Source organism: Dermochelys coriacea, chromosome 1 (assembly GCF_009764565.3).
Source record: "Dermochelys coriacea isolate rDerCor1 chromosome 1, rDerCor1.pri.v4, whole genome shotgun sequence".
In the NCBI taxonomy this organism is placed as follows: Eukaryota; Metazoa; Chordata; order Testudines; family Dermochelyidae; genus Dermochelys; species Dermochelys coriacea.
Window position 1 is genome coordinate 351315321 of NC_050068.2, and position 16259 is coordinate 351331579.

General features: G+C 55.8%; 1 protein-coding gene across 20 annotated transcripts in view; it reads left to right on the plus strand.

Moving 5' to 3' along the window:
• Window positions 1–16259, plus strand: part of SBF1 (SET binding factor 1) — a 163618-nt gene that overhangs the window by 134307 nt on the left and 13052 nt on the right. For 14 of the 20 annotated variants that reach the window (XM_043500007.1, XM_038396501.2, XM_043499991.1 and 11 more), the window contains 14 exons: window positions 106–234; window positions 561–659; window positions 1489–1693; window positions 2650–2762; window positions 3377–3526; window positions 3859–3927; window positions 4870–5028; window positions 5277–5536; window positions 5796–5968; window positions 6238–6311; window positions 6593–6788; window positions 7418–7545; window positions 13570–13745; window positions 16056–16195. In XM_043500007.1, the coding sequence (XP_043355942.1) occupies window positions 106–234; window positions 561–659; window positions 1489–1693; window positions 2650–2762; window positions 3377–3526; window positions 3859–3927; window positions 4870–5028; window positions 5277–5536; window positions 5796–5968; window positions 6238–6311; window positions 6593–6788; window positions 7418–7545; window positions 13570–13745; window positions 16056–16195 (2071 nt within the window). Of the gene's footprint in view, window positions 1–105; window positions 235–560; window positions 660–1488; window positions 1694–2649; window positions 2763–3376; window positions 3527–3858; window positions 3928–4869; window positions 5029–5276; window positions 5537–5795; window positions 5969–6237; window positions 6312–6592; window positions 6789–7417; window positions 7546–13569; window positions 13746–14426; window positions 14505–16055; window positions 16196–16259 lie in introns of all 20 variants that reach the window. The other 6 variants (XM_043499947.1, XM_038396481.2, XM_038396490.2 and 3 more) reach the window with 1 other exon arrangement.

A 16259-nucleotide genomic window follows, 5' to 3' on the forward strand; every position in this document is an offset into this window, starting at 1 on the left:
TGCACACATCCTGCTAGTTCCCCCAGCATGGGGCTGCTGTATGGAAAGTTGGGGGCTGAGACTCAGGCCAGTGCGCTAATGGCCACCTGCTGTTCCTTGTTGTAGGCAGCCTTCCTCGGTCAGAGGGGGCTGGTGGAGGATGACTTCCTTACCAAGGTCCTGGAAGGCATGGCGTTCGCTGGCTTTGTGACCGAGAGGGGTGCCCCATACCGAGCAATTGACCTGTTTGATGAGGTAAGAGGTGATGGGGGGGGGGCAACTCCTCCCTTCCCTGGCTGGCAGCCCTGCACGCCTCCGTCTCTGGCACTAACAGCCCTCAGTAAATAACCCAGGGCCATAGAGCATGTCTGAGATCCTGCTTTCCCCTCCGAGGGACTGAGGCGTGAGCCAAAGATGTCAGGGGAGCAGCCTTGGCCTGCTGGCTGCAGCGCCCTGCATGGTTCGGGAGCAGCTGGGGAACAACCTGAGCTGGGGCAGGCCTGGCACTAAGGAGCACTGCAAACACGGCACCGGTGCTCCCATGCAGGAGTCTGCCCCTCATGCCTCTCCTCCACCCTCAGCTGGTCGCCTATGAAGTGAAGCGGATGCGTGCTGAGGAGGGGAGCAAGCAGAAAATACTGCGGCACATCAAGGAGCTGGCAGAGCAGCTCTATAAAAATGTGAGTGCTGAGGGCCGGGCTGTGAGGTGAGCCAGGCACGGTGGGGTATCTGGGGTGGGAATAAGGTGGAGATGGCAGCTAGCACGGGGGGCAGGACCTCCCCCTGAGCAGGGTCAGGGGCCCCCACTGAAGGAGGTACCTTTCTCCCTTCATCTTTGGTGCTGCATGCCCAGTGCAGGAGCCTCTTCGTTCCACCCCTATGCCTCAACTCTCGTCCGCTGGCCACAGCTGGAGGTGGCAGAGGGGTTAGATCAGTGACCGTTCTTGGAGCTGGCCCAGGTGAAATGTGGCCTTGTGGTTTGAACTGTCAACACATTACCTGCCTGATTCTTTCTGATTTGGAGGGACCCTGCATGCATGGGGGGGAGGGTGTTCATAGTAATTCCTCCCCCATTAGTCCCAACTGGTCTGGAGGATCTGGCCAACCACCCCACCAGCCTTCAGACCGAGGGTGCCCTGCTGAGATGGCCTTTAGAGCACGACAACACTGCCCTTCATGGCCTAGGGTCACCGTCGGACTTGGGAGGGCACTGCCCCGCTGCAGAAGGCTGAGCTCCCTACCTGCCCGGCATGTCCAGGCTCTCCTGGCCCCACATGTGCTTGGGTGTTCACTGTCTCTGTGGCTCTAGAGAACATAGGGCAGCTGGGTCTAAGCCGGGCAGTCAGTGCCTGGAGGGCTCCTGGTTTGTAATGTGTGGGAAGAGTTTGGCCTTGGTGCCGTGTGAAGTTCCTCAGGGAGATCCTGCCTGGGAGCCTCGCGCTCCCTGTTTGAGGGACACAGCATGGCAGGTCTGTCCTGGAGAGTAACTGGCACCCCTTGCTGGAATAGGAGAACCCATACCCCGCAGTGACGATGCACAAGGTGCAGAAGCCCACAGAAGGCTGCTACCTGCGCCTACACCAGAGGCCTTTTCCCCGCTTGGATGAGGGGACAGTCCAGTGGATCATCGACCAGGCCACTGCCAAGCTGCAGACAGCCCCGCCGGCTGTGAAGGCGGAGAAGAAGTGTATGGTGCCATCGGGACCCCCCATTGGTATGTCTCCCAGGAAGGGCACAGCCTCATGGCAAAGGGCCACACAAGGGGGAAGCTTTGCTTCAGCACGGCCAGGCGCACAGCTCAATATGGCACCGCTGGCCTCTCCACTGGCAGCTTGGTTGGATTTCAAAGCCTGCAGCAGGCCTGTGGGCCTGGGGTGGAGAAGGCTGCAGGGCCCTGTCAGCTAGAAAGGGCTGGAGAGACGGTTCTTAAGTGTGGCTGGGATTCCCCTCAGCCTTGAGCTGAGGCAGGGAAGGTGTAGGTCAGACAGTCCACCCCGAAGTGCCTCGAATTGGGCACCCGAAGTCAGTGGACTCTTCTGAAAGGGTGAGCCTCGAGCTGCAGGGCCAGCACTGCTTGGGGAGGTGAGCAGCTTGCTCTGCGTCTCTAGCTGTGGCACCACAGGAAACCATTTGCTTCCAGAGCAACATGCTTAATGTGTTAGAGTGGGAGCGGGAGTCAGGACTGCTGGGTCCTGTTCCTGGCTAGGCCCCTGACTTGTCATGCCCAATGGCAAGTCACTGTACCTCTTTGTGCCTCAGTTTGCCTATCTGTGGAATTGGGCTGCTGCCTCAGCACTCCAGGGGTTATTGAATTGCAGGCTGTGAAGCCCGGGGCACCCCAGGGATGGAAGGCATCAGCGAGCCAGTGTTCCCATTTCCTGTGTCCCTCTGGCCCTTTACTGCTAGGCCGAGTCCCTGGGAACAGGAACCATGTCCCCTGGGGATCCGTGCCACTGAGGCCGCTCATCTCCACCATAGCCAGTTGGGCCGTGCTGTCCGCTGGAAAGGGAGCAGGGGAGACCCACATGGGCGTCAGAAACACAGAGCCCCTGCCCTTCCAGAGCAGGACAGTGAGATGGGCTGGCTGTGCAGCGTGTCTCCCTGAGAGGGGGACAGGCCAGCCTCCCCCACCTACTCCTGCAGTGTAGTGACTGGCGACTTTCTCCCCAGCTGCCATCATGGAGCGCAATGGCAGTGCCCTGGCCAACAGCGCCCGCCGCCTGGAGGTGGTCAGGAACTGCATCTCCTACGTCTTCGAAAACAAGATGCTAGAAGCCAAAAAGGTGAGGGCCCAGGGAGCTGGTGGTAAAGGGGCAGGTGTGTGGAGAGACAGGACACCCAGCCCCTGGCTGCTCTATATCTCTGCCGTCCCATCACACAGAGGCTTAGAGGAGAGAGCTTCCTGTCCTTGTCCAGTCCTCCATCTGCCTAGGCTGCCCCACGCCGCCTCACACTCATCTTCAGCATGCCTCTTGCCACGGAGCCTGGCTACCTGCCGCACTTAACCAGTATCGGCTGGCAAATCAGGGATGCTGTGGCCACTGTCTGTTTCTGCCCCCGCCTGGGACTGGCCTCTGGAGATGTCCAAGACGGGCTGGGGTCCCGGGCAGTGAGAATTCGGTGCTGCTGCATTTTACTCTTCAGGGTGTGGATTTGCAGGGTGGGTCGTTGCGGCACAGGGGGCTCAGTGTGTCACCTCTGGCTGTGCTGACCACCACAGGGTGTGTGGGTGGGTGGATTGTCTGCGAGTTTCCAAAGCATCAGACCTTGCAGCAGGCACTCTATATTCTACATCCATCTCCAATTGCTAACAACTGCCCTCCAGCCTGTAATCCTCAGCAGGGCCCGGACTGGAAGCTTGGTCCTGTCGCTGTACTCTGTGCTCTTCTTCCTGCAGCTGCTTCCAGCTGTGCTAAGGGCCATGAAGGGCCGAGCAGCCAGACACTGCCTGACCCAGGAGTTGAACCTGCATGTGCAGCAGAACAGGGCCGTACTGGACCACCAACAATTCGACTTCATTGTCCGCATGATGAACTGCTGTTTACAGGTACTGTGCAAAGGGGCTGGCCGGAGCTGCAGCGGGGTGAGGGTTCACCAGGGCTGCTGCCATCACACCCTTGGATTCCTTCAGGGGGCTGGTGCCATCTCCAGGATGCTGGGGAAGCCGGCACAGCTCTGTCTTGGAGGGTACTTGGGGTGGTGTGTGGGTGGAAGTCTACAGCTCTGGGGGCCCGGCGGCGAATACCAGTTAACCCCTCTCCAGAGCTGCGGGGATGAGGTTTGGGGGCAATGTTGGGGATCTGTAGTTCTGGGGCCTTATAGTGAATGCCCCTTTCTCCAGGGCTCTGTGCTAATCTCGTCCATCTCTCCCCACTCCAGGACTGCACTGCCATGGATGAGCATGGGATTGCAGCAGCACTTTTGCCACTAGTCACTGCTTTCTGCCGAGTAAGTATCCGGTGCAGCCTGGTGCGTGCCGCAGATCCTGGCAGAACGGCCCCGTGTCTGCCTGGCTGTAACTATGGAATGACTGACTGCCAAGAGTACCGCTGAGCTGTGCCAGTGCTGGGGCAGGTCTCTGAGGGGATCACCCCACAGGGGCCGTAGCTCAAGCAGGCAGGGAGGCTCCACTCTGCCTCCGTCCCATTGGGCCCCAAACCCTTTTGACTCCAGCCCATCTGAGAGGCCTTGCACTAAGGCAGCCTTGAGAGGCTGTGGTGTGAGGAGAGATGTCAGCTCTGCACCCACTGGCCTCGCTTCTCCCAGCCCAGAGGTATCCACTCGGGGTATAGCTACAATGCAACCAAAAACCTGCGGCTGGCTTGTGCCAGTCGGGCTCATGGGGCTTGGGCTGAGGGGCTGTTTTGTTGCTGTGTAGACTTCCTTCTCGGGCTGGAGTGTGGGCTCTAGGACCCTGAGCTCGGAAGTCTACCCCACAAGTCCGAGTCAGCTGGCATGGGCCAGCCGCAAGTTTTTCATTGCAGTGTAGACAGACCCTGTGGGGCAGCAGGGGCTCCCTGTCAGGGAGACATAGCAGCAGTGGCTGGGCCTCTCTCTGGCGCTGCTCATCTCTGGGCTTGAGAACGCAGGGAGGGCTGTGGCACCCAGCTGCAGAGTGCTCAGACAGCTTGGTCAGAGGCCAGGGAGTGTTGACCTTGATTCCCTCAGTCTCGCAGGAGCGGAGCTCAGTGTTTGCTCCCCGACAGCATTAATTGGGCATGCAGAAAGGGGCAGATCTTGCTTTGTGCAGGGAGGGGTCTCAGTTTGTGATGCCACTGGCTGGTCAAGGGCACTGCCTCTCCGAGCTGGAGCACAGCAGGGGTTAGCTGGGGAAGGGCTGGCGTACAGGAGGCATCTGCACTGAGACCCTCTCTTCTCTCTGCCCCCCAGAAACTGAGCCCAGGCATCACACAGTTTGCCTACAGCTGTGTGCAGGAACATGTAGTGTGGACCAACATCCAGTTCTGGGAGGCCATGTTCTACTGCGACGTGCAGAACCACATCCGAGCCCTGTACCTGGAGAGCAACGGGGAGAACCACGTGGATGAGGTGATGCAGCGGCAGGAATACCAGCCCCAGGCTGTCCTGGCCCAGCCTTCCTCGTAGCTAGTGAGGAGGCAAGAACTGGCCTGAAGGCACAGGGTCTGGGATATGACCTGGCTTGGGGCTCCTGGGAAGAGATGGGGGTAGGAAGCCCTGATGAGAGCAGGTGCTCTGCTGCAGACACTGTGTGGTGGGAGCTGGCACATGGGTTTCCCGCTCGGGCAAAGGGCTGATCTGTCCCCCTGCTCCATTAGGAGGACAAGGAGGGACCTCAGGAAGAGAAATCTGCCCTGGAGATTGCGTCGGAGCAGCGGCGGCTGTGGCCTACAATGAGCCGGGAGAAGCAGCAGGAGCTGATCCAGAAGGAGGAGAGCACAGTCTTCAGCCAGGCCATCCACTACGCCAACCGCATGAGCTACCTGCTGCTGCCCCTCGACACTAGCAAGAACCGGCTGCTGCGCAGCTCGGGGCTGGGTGACGTGGAGAGCGTCAGCAACAGCTTTGTCACCAACAGGTAGCTGGCCGGTGGGCGGTGTGGGAGCTGCCACTGAAGGATCTGGGTGGGGAGGGGCGGATTGAAGCTGGCATGTGCTGCCAGGCCCTGGAGCTGGCAGGCTGTCCAGTTTGTGGGTGGAGCTAGTGTTTTGTGTGTGTGGGTCTGGGGCTCAGTCTTCGCCTGGGTGCTCAGGAGAGTAAGGCTGTCTGGAGTGTGGGAGAGAGCTGGCGTGTGCTGCATGGTCAGGCTCACTCCCAGCCGCGTCTCCCTGTGTTAGCATTGCCGGCAGCGTGGCCGAAAGCTACGACACGGAAAGTGGGTTTGAGGATGCCGAGAGCTCCGATGTGGCCAACTACGTGGTCCGCTTCATCAACCGCTTTGTGGACAAGGTGTGCACAGAAAGCGGCGTCACCAACGAGCACCTGAAGGGGCTGCACATCATGATCCCTGGTAAACAGCTTGTCCAGCGCAGGGGGGCCTCTGGGGGAGGGGCTGGGTTTGGAGCCAGCGCTTTGCTGCCGTGAGTCCCCTCCAGAGCAGGGGAGGGGTGTGCTCAGGCACTGCCCACCGAGGGTTCTGCTCCCCCAGGAGGAAGTGGAGAGGCTGGTAGAGAGGCTGCAGTAGGCCCATGTTCTCAGTCTCCTGCTGTCTGGGGCCTGCAGCCAGGACGGGACACTCCTGCCCCGTAGGGTTAACTCTGCATCTCCCTTCCTCCTCAGACATCGTGCAGATGCACATAGAGACACTGGATGCTGTGCACAGGGAGAGCAAGAGGCTCCCTCCTATTCAGAAGGTCTGTATTACCTAGCTGCACAGGGGCATCCCCTCCCTTCTGGGTTGCACCCCCTCTGCCTGCACAGGCCTCCCTTCTGAGGCAGCTAGGTTCGGCTGGGTTGAATCAGGAATAACCCTGTCTTCCCTGGAAGGCAGGGGGCCCAGTGGGTCTCCAGCAAGAACTGAAGCAGCTCCATTTTGGGGCTCAGTTGTGAACCTCTCCCCAGACATCATGGCTCTGTGGGGGGGGGCTGGCCTGTCTCCCATGGCTTTCAACCCTCCTCCTGTTTGTCCCTGTAGCCCAAGCTGCTGCACCCCAGCCTGCTGGTGGGTGAGGAGTGTGTCATGGAAGGGCTCCGTGTGTACCTCTTGCCCGACGAACGTGAAGAAGCTGCCGGAGGGAATATTGGGGGCCCCCCACTGCTCCCCGCGGAAGGAGCCATCTTCCTCACCACTTACCGCATCATTTTCAAGGGCACCCCCATGGACCCGCTGGGTGAGGACCCTCCCTCTGTGCCACACTCTGCATCCCCTGCGGCCTGGTGGGCCAGTTCCCGCACTGCTCCTCGGGGCCTCTTCTCGCCTGGCAGACCAGACGTGGGAGGTGGAGGATTTGCCGGGACAGGGGGAATCTATCCTGGGTGGGGTGTCTGAAGCCCTGCCCTGCTGCTGACTGTACTGAGGAGGGAGGCTTCTGATGTAGGGGGCTTTTGGCCTTTGCTGAACCAGAGCCCGGCACCATTTAGAGCCAGCAGGAGTCTGGGTGGTGGGTGGTTTTTCCCTCAATGGAGATCTGAGAATGGGCTGTGGCCAGAGGGGGGGCTTACTCAGAGCACTGCAAAGGAATTAACTTTTACAGGGGAGGGGCTGTTTGCCCATTGGTCTGGGGACAGGCATTTGCCAAGCAGGGCCCCCTTTGGTCCCAGTTTTATTTTCCGGTCCTCTTATGTAGCTCCTGCTGCCTTGGGCTACAGGCTGATTCTGCCCTGGAGCAGCAAGCGCAGTCCCAGAGCTACTGGGGAGCAGCCGAGGGCAGCGTGTCCCAGCCCATTGGTGGCCTGAGCCAGGTTGAGACCCTATCCTGCATGTGACTAACGTGTCCCCTGTTTCTCTCCATGGCCCCAGTGGGGGAGCAGGTGGTGATCCGGTCCTTCCCCATTGCCTCATTGACCAAAGAGAAGAAGATCAGCACTGCGGTCCAGGCAGATCAGTTCATCCAGGAGGGGCTGCAGCTGCGCTCATGCACATTCCAGGTGAGACGAGTCCCCCAGCACTCCTGCCAGAGATGCTCTTCAGGCAGACAGCTGGACTCTATTCCCAGCTGCTGCTGAACTTCTGGGGCTAGGAGCACAGACCTCACCAAACTGCTGTGTTGGGCCCCAGCTGGGAGCTGGGCCCTGCAGGCTGTTTCCAGAGTAGAGGGGTCACTGACCTCCTGGGCTTGTCATAGAATATCAGGGTTGGAAGGGACCTCAGGAGACCAAACCCTGCTCAAAGCAGGACCAGTCCCCAACTAAATCATCCCAGCCAGGGCTTTGGCAAGCCTGACCTTAAAAACTTCTAAGGAAGGAGATTCCACCATCTCCCTAGGGAACCCATTCCTGTGCTTCGCCATCTTCCTGGTGAAAAAGTTGTTCCTAATATCCAACCGAAACCTCCCTCACTGCAACTTGAGACCATTACTCCTCGTTCTGTCATCTGCTACCACTGAGAACAGTCTAGATCCATCCTCTTTGGAACCCCCTTTCAGGTAGTTGAAAGCAGCTATCAAATCCCCCCTCACTCTTCTCTTCTGCAGAGTAAACAATCCCAGTTCCCTCAGCCTCTCCTCATAAATCATGTGCCCCAGCCCCCTAATCATTTTTGTTGCCCTCCGCTGGACGTTTTCCAATTTTTCCACATCCTCCTTGTAGTGTGGGGCCCAAAACTGGACACAGTACTCCAGATGAGGCCTCACCAATGTCGAATAGAGGGGAATGATCACGTCCCTCGATCTGCTGGCAGTGCCCCTACTTATACAGTCCAAAATGCCGTTAGCCTTCTTGGCAACAAGGGCATGCTGCGACTCATATCCAGCTTCTCGTCCACTGTAACCCTTAGGTCCTTTTCTGCAGAACTGCTGCCGAGCCATTCGGTCCCTAGTCTGTAGCGGTGCATGGGATTCTCCCGTCCTAAGTGCAGGAATCTGCACTTGTCCTTGTTGAACCTCATCAGATTTCTTTTGGCCCAATTCTCTAATTTGTCTAGGTCCCTCTGTATCCTATCCCTACCCTCCAGCATATCTACCTCTCCTCCTGGTTTAGTGTCCTCTGCAAACTTGCTGAGGGTGCAGTCCGTGCCATCCTCTAGATCATTAATGAAGATATTGAACAAAACTGGCCCCAGGACTGACCCTTGGGGCACTCTGCTTGATACTGGCTGCCAACGAGACACGAAGCCATTGGTCACTACCCGTTGAGCCCGACAATCTAGCCAGCTTTCTATCCACCTTATAGTCCATTCATCCAGCCAGTACTACTTTAATTTGCTGGCAAATTGTGTGGCTTTTGGGCTGCTGCATGCCTGACTGGCCAAATGCAGCCATCAGGCCAGGTGACTGCAGGTCCCAGAGCCAACTGTGGCCTGGCTGAGCATTGCCTGCTGGATCTGTAGGCTCCATCGCAGAGAAGGGGATAGAATTTGCTGTCATGTCCTGGACCGGTGGTAGTGGTAGGGTGTGATTTCTCACAAGCCCCATGTGCTCTGCTGACATACAGGATGCTGCACTCTGAGGGGCGCAGGAGCTGAGCTAGACCCAAGCCAGTGAGCTTTTCCAGGCAGAGCTGCAGCCATGGACCAAGGAGTGGGGTGTCTTTCCTATTGCTTATTGCACCTGTGCTGCTATAGGCACGCAGGGCTGAAAGCCAGTATCCCTTCCTCCAAGGACGCAGGGGAGAGGGATCCCAACAGACCAGTTGGATTTTCAGAAATGTTAACTGCAAGAGGCATTTGTTAAAAGCTGGTAACAAGTCTTCATAGGAGAATTCGGGGGTGCTGCATCCAAACATGGCTGTTACCACACAGTACATGGGGCATACAGAGCAGACAGTAACACATGGAAATTGCTGAAGTGTAAATCTTTATTTCCTTTTCACGTAGGATTAACCTGCTTCAGGTGGCTCTTCCTGTAGGATGTGACAGAAGTGATGACCAAGTAATATGCAAAGCCTTTTCAGAAAGCTCTTGGATTTCAGTGTCTTGTTTATACGAGTTACTAGAAATATAATGCAAATAAGTTAAGCACATGTTAATGTTGTGCTATTTCAAGGAACTTTGGTATACCCTGGCAGCTTGAATCAATTTAGGATTAGGTCACTTATGACACATGTACTCAGCGCGTAAGGCCAGTATTCTCAAGTAAGGGTCAGGTTCATTGACGACAGCCTTGTTCCAGTTCACTGCCTTTGCATGCTTCTGTACAAATGAGAGGTGCTGCTCTACACCTGCATCGCTGGCTGCCGCACCTTGTGCAGCCACAGAGTATTGCCTGCTGGTACCAGTGCAGTGATGAGAGCTGTGGCACCAGACCTGTCCTTCTGTGACTGACCCAGTTTGTTTGGAGGAAGACATGTCAGGTTTTGGCACCGGGCCTTTCTCCAAACTCCTTCTTGGTAGTGAGCTCTCTGTATATGGAAATAAAAAGCATCATTTCTTAGGGGTAGAGCTTCTGATGACCACAAGCGTGTCCAAAACGGCACTTGCTTTGTCAGTGCTGTGGACCTTTGGCAAACCATACATCTTAGAAATAAACTCTTCTGTGGTTTTCACCTTCTGAGAGTCCAGGTCTCCCTGTTCAAGGTGTGTTAGAAGCTCATGGTGTCCTTGAAAAACATTCCATGCGACCTTCTTGTGTCCAGCAATAAAAGAAGTAGCATCTAACAAGTCAGGGCATGAAATGGGAGTGTTTTTTCCAGAGCACGAGTCCATATTGTAGCTTCTCACAAATGGCAAGGCTAGGAAAGTACTTTGGTTCCTTTGTGCCAGTTTTCATCCAAAGCTGCTTATGTGTCTTTGTGCTATAGTGAGCAGCCAAAGAATAAACATATCAGCGTCAGTGGCTGCAACAATCACGCTGGACACCATGTAGAATCTTTCTTGTCTATTTCTTGTTGATGAGCATGCAGCTGATTGGTATTGGCTGTGGCTGCAAAACACCATAGTTCAGCCTCATCCTGAAAGCCACCAGCCGGAATGATGGTTTTGTCAGGTGGTGCTTGTTGTTAGTTGCTCAGATAAAAGTATTGCGAAGTTCTCCTTATTTTTTGGAAGCCCAGTGAAATGCATCCAGATATTTGGAAGAGACGTGTATCTGCATTCCACCACTCTTTGGATGGGCCTTGTACTTCCTGAGTGTGTTTACCTTCACCACCCTTACTAGATCCTGGTGGTACCTACACAGGTTTGCTCCAGTCTGAAGTACTGTTTTTACAAATGTGTCTGCAAAGTCTCTGGATGGTTTTCCCTTGTCAGAACTCCTTGAGCACTTCAGCTGGTAGTTTATGTATTACTGTGATGCAGATGGCCCCCCATCTTGCATAGTTTGCATGGTTGTGATGCTGGTAAATCAGGTGTCAGCTCTTGGCAAGACTGTAGGTGTCAGATGAGCACTGATGAGCTCAGCTGCATGTTAATATTGTTCAAGATAGGCATTGACTTTAATATATGCAGCAACTTACAAGCATTTTATAATCTTACTTTTGATGTCTGTATCCCATGCTATAAGGTTATGTGTAAGTTTTGATTTATATTTGTAAAAATATCTGCTCTGAACTTGGTTCCCTAGCCCATCAAGAAGGACTATCAAGACTAAATGGGCCATTGTCGGACAAAAACTGTGTTTGCCCCATTCACTCAGGGTCTATAAAATCATGACTGGTGTGGAGACAGTGAACAGGGAAGTGTTATTTACCCCTTCACATGACACGAGAGCTAGGGGTCACCCAATGAAACAAATAGGCAGCAGGTTTAAAACAAACATAACGCAGAGTCAGCCTGTGGAGCTCATTGCCAGGAAATGTTGTGAGGCCAAAAGTATAACTGGGTTCCAAAAAAGGACTAGATCAGTTCCTGGAGGTCAGGTCAGTCAATGGCTGTTAGCCAGGATGGTCAGGGATGCTCCATGCTCTGGATTTCCCTATACCTCTGACTGCCAGAAGCTTGGAATGGGTGATAGGGGATGGATCACTTGATAACTGCCCTGTTCTGTTCATTCCCTCTGAAGTGTCTTGCACCAGCCACTGTCAGAAGACAGGTTTCAGAGTAGCAGCCGTGTTAGTCTGTATTCGCAAAAAGAAAAGGAGTACTTGTGCCACCTTAGAGACTAACAAATTTATTTGAGCATAAGCTTTCGTGAGCTACAGCTCACTTCATCGGATGCATCCAATGTAGCTCACGAAAGCTTATGCTCAAATAAATTTTAGTCTCTAAGGTGCCACATGTACTCCTTTTCTTTTTGTCAGAAGACAGGATACTGGGCCTGATGGACCATTGGTCTGACCCAGTCTCGCCCCTCTTATGTCCTTGTAAACCACCGCCTTATCTAACAACTGTAGCTTTTTTTAACAAAACAAAAAAATGCCATCACCATGACTTCTGGGGCAGTTGTACTCTAATGACAAAGCATTATGGACTATAAAATAAATACTAAGCATGCAAGAAAACAAGCAAATGATTTCACATCTTAAAGGAAAAACAGCCTTCTGTGTAATGATTAACTTCTAACATTATGATATATAGGTGACTAAATGCTATACAAAGTTCAATATTAGGGTACAATGGGTATTAGAACCATGAGTCTTCTCTTTTTAGTTCTTAAGACAGTAAAGGAATTGTGCCAAACTGTTTGATTTTGCTGACAAGTTCATGCCGATGGTGCTGGTATCTTAAATGTTTCAGGTGAATTTTGGCAGCCATATTTGCAAGTTGGAGGGTCTAAACTTCAAAATTCAGCTTGCTAACCTCCATTTTTGAAATCAGGAGGATCAAATTATATTAGAAAAACTCAGGCAGGACATGGCAGACAGGCTGTTTCTGCGCCTGCGTGGGTTTTGCTTTTGTACTGGTCTGTAAGTCTCCCTGTGGTGCATTATGGAGGGGAGTGCATGTGTGTGTCTAAGAATCTTATAGTGTTTTACAGCTTTGAGGGACAGTCAAGCAATGGGGCAGGGATGTGGGTAGACCAGGGTGATCCTGTTGGTGTTGGGGGGCAGATTGTGGTATCACCCCACACCATTTGCCTTCTCCCAGACTTCCATTCCTGCTGGGTTACATGAGAGCCATTGACCCAAGAGCCATCCTGGGATACTGGGTTGGAAGTGGGGGAGCAGGGAGGAGGTTGGGTTGAGGGAGAAGAGCAGCTGCAGAATGCCTGAGCGTGAAGCCTGGGGGGACGGTAACCTGACCTCATGTTTCCAGTGTTCATGCAGCCCTCCTCTCCAGTGTGTATCTGGAGTCAGGACAGAGTGCCACAGATAAGTAGCCCTGTCATGCCAGCCCTGCTCCAGAGGGTGAGCTAGATATTGAGGCGACGCCTGCTCCCTGGCTGCCCCATGGATAAACCACTCTTTCCCTGGCAGTGGGTATCAGCCCATGATGCAATTCTGAGCCCCTTCTCAGAGCGGAGCAGGGCAGGGAACCCATCTGTGCTGCGATTCCCCCTCCTGTGCAGCCTGAGAGGCTGCTGGAACCTCAGGCAGTGGCCGCTTTCTATGCTTAAGGGAGGAGGCATGTTCCTGTGGACAGAGCGCTGGGCCGGGGCCTGGGAACTCCTGAGCTCCAACTCTGACTTATTTGACTATAGAATGAGGTCACTGCACATCCCCTAGCTCCCAGGGGTGTTGTGTGCTCTCAGTGCTGCAGGAAATGGGCCTGCCTTCATTCTCGGGCTGAACCGTCCACCTGGCTACACTGCTGTTTGGGTGTGGAGCCGGGCAGCTGGGGCCATGAGCAGATCTCTCAGCCCGCCCTGGGAGTGGGGATGGCAGCACAGGGACACTGAGTAACCATCCGGTAGGATCTGTGAAGCCACTGGGGGCGTGGGACAAAAGTAACCATCAGTGCCAGACTGAGTGAGCAGGAGAGAGGTGAGCTGCGCTGGAGGGCTGGTCCCAGGCACACTGCTGCTGGCTCTGCTCCAGGCTGTGTGCTAAATGTGCTTCCCTTGGGGTCCTGGCCCTGGTGTGGGTGGGGGAAGGCCCTCCCCCCGGCAGCAGTCTGAGCCCACTCTGCTTTCCCCACAGTTGCTGCGGATCGCCTTTGACGAGGAGGTGGCTTCAGAGAGCGCCGAGGTCTTCAGGAAGCACCTGCACAAGCTGCGCTATCCCCAGCACGTAAGCGGCACCTTCGCCTTCACCGTGGGCCAGTCGCCCAAGCAAGCCATGCAGCCCAAGGCCAAGGAGAAAAACCCCTCACTCAGGTATCGGAGGTTCTGTGCCCCCTCGCTGGGGAGTGGGGACCTAGGCCACCCCATGTTGTGATGGGACTGGGCTGCCAGGGAGCATGAGACCCAGGACATTCTTTGGGTCCCTGTTTGAAACGCCAAGGAGTCTCCTCTGCCCCATCCCAAATCCAGCCAGCAGAGAGCCGCTGAGCAGACTCCCTGCAGAGCCCGACCTTGCTCCTCTTTACCAGCCAGAGGGCTTGCTGTTGAGCAAAGCAACAGCATTCTTGGTAGCTGAGCTTGCCTCTCTTCAGGACTGTGTTCTTGGCTCACTGGCTCCAAAGCTTTATCAGCCCAGGGACAAGAGGCCAGGATTAGATTGCAGTCACGTGCCTCAACTCCTGGCCTGGGCTCTCCGAGGCAGCAGGTCCAGCCCTGAGCAGAAGGGAAGGGGGTGGCATAAGGACCCCTTCTCAAACCTGTGAACCAGCAGTGTTGACTGTCGGGGGAATCCCCTTGCTGGTCTAATCCCAGCTCTGCAGGAGGGTTGGCAGCGCTGGGGATGAGGAGATGACCCTGTACATGATGGGGCCCTGTTTTGTGCCACCCGCGTTCTGTGACTAGCAAGTGCTGTAGCTGCTGGTGGTCTGGTTGCTGCTGCGTTGGGCTTGGTGCTGTGTGACGTCTAAGCGTCTCTCCTGTGTGTTTGTGACCCAGCTCCCAGCAGGTGACCGATATGTTCCAGGGCCTGGCAGTGGGTGTCATATCCCTCGGGCACCTTGGCCATTCATCCACGTAAGACACCTTCACACTGGACAGGGGCTTGCAAGGTGGCACTGGCTCAGGCTCTAGCCTTCACTGCTCCCAGTGGTTCTTCCTTTCACCCACTCTGCATGCTAAGGGCTTTGGGTCTTCCCTTGTGGCGTTCCCTTCCCGTCTCTCTCCCAGGGCTTCAGTCTGGGCTGCAGGTTTAACTCCACCTTTGCCATCATGGTACAGGCTGGACTGCAAACTTGATGCCTCTCTCCACCATATGGTACAGGCTGGATTAGGGCCCAGCCCCACTGCGGCCGTACGGGCTAGATGGAGGGTTTAGCTCCCGGTATGGTCCCAAGGGGACTGTGCCAACCCCTGTTTGCAGCTGCTGTGGAGGGTGAATCATGGAAGTGTTTGTCCATCTGCACCATGCCTGTGCTGGGTGCCAGTCATGTTCCTTTGTCTCCGAGCCCCGGAGCAGCCTGAGCTGGTGGCCACAGCAATAGAGTTAGGTAGGTGTAGCACTGGCATTATTTGGACCCTCTCCGTGTCTGCAGCTGCATCTTTGGGCACCTGACCTGCACTGCAGCTCAGAGCCCCCAGAGCCTGTCCTGTGCCCTCCTCCCAAAGCCTTGCTAGCCTGCAGGAAGCATCAGCTTCCTGCGTCCCAGGCCCCGAGGGTGCTGGGCTGCTTCTGGGGAACTGGCAGCCAATGGCACCTGTGCTGCCTCTGACAGCTCAGTCTGTAGCTGGCAGCCCCTGTCTGCTCTGGAGAGAGCAGCACTGGTCATGCCCAGCACCAACCTGAGGGGAAGGATGGGCCAAGGGCTGAGGGGAGCTAGCCTAGGGTGTGGGAGACCCAGGTTCAATTCCCTGCTTCACCCCAGACATCCTGTGTGAGCTTGGGCAAGACTGGCCCTCTGCCTCGGCTCCTCACCTCGCCTGTGGGGATCAGAGTGGTGCCTGGCCTCACAGGGGGCGCAGAGAGTTAGTCGGTGCTCAGATACGAGGGTGGTGGGGCCAGACCAGCACCTGAGATAGCCAGTCCTCCACCCCCATTGACACTCCCGTCAGAGCTGATCCAGGATCTCCATGTGGCCCTGAGGCTGGGGGCAGCCAGTGTCATTCAGCTCTGACTGATTCCCTGCCCTTTCAGACTCTGAGGGGTCCAGGCACCTTTGGGTTTCCCCCTTCATCCTGTTGCAGTTGGGGGAGTAGGAGTCCCTAGCAGGAGCTGACTGGTCTCTTGGCACCCATCTCTGGCCCATGGTAACTGCCTGGCCATCCTGTCCTCCTGGGTGGGAGCCTTGTCATGGTGATCCCCAGTCTCCCCTGAAACTACCAGGGAGGGTAGTTTCCCCTGCCCCTCAGTGGCAGTGTTAGTGCAAGTATGTCTGTGGGTAGCACCAAGGGACGCTCCTGCCTCTGCTTTGCTCCTGGTCTGAGTGTCAGGGTCTCTCCCTCTCATGCTGGGCTAGGTGAGGTCTCTGGAGCCCCCCTCTAGGGGCAGGGTCACTGTGGCCGCACCATGGTGTGTCGAGTCTGGGGCTGGTACCAGGTTGGCCTCACACCCCCCTGCTCTCATTCCAGGACGCTTTCCAAGAACCTGGTGAAGAATGCCAAGAGGACCATTGGCCGCCAATACGTGACCCGCAAGAGGTACACACCACCTACCTGGGAGCAGCGCAGCAGCCAGCACTTCCAGGAGGATGACGAGGATGAGATCTCAGGTTGGGGGCTTCCCTGGCAAACAGGCTGCCTCCTGCGTGGGCAGCCTGGGGGCGGGGGGGGGCC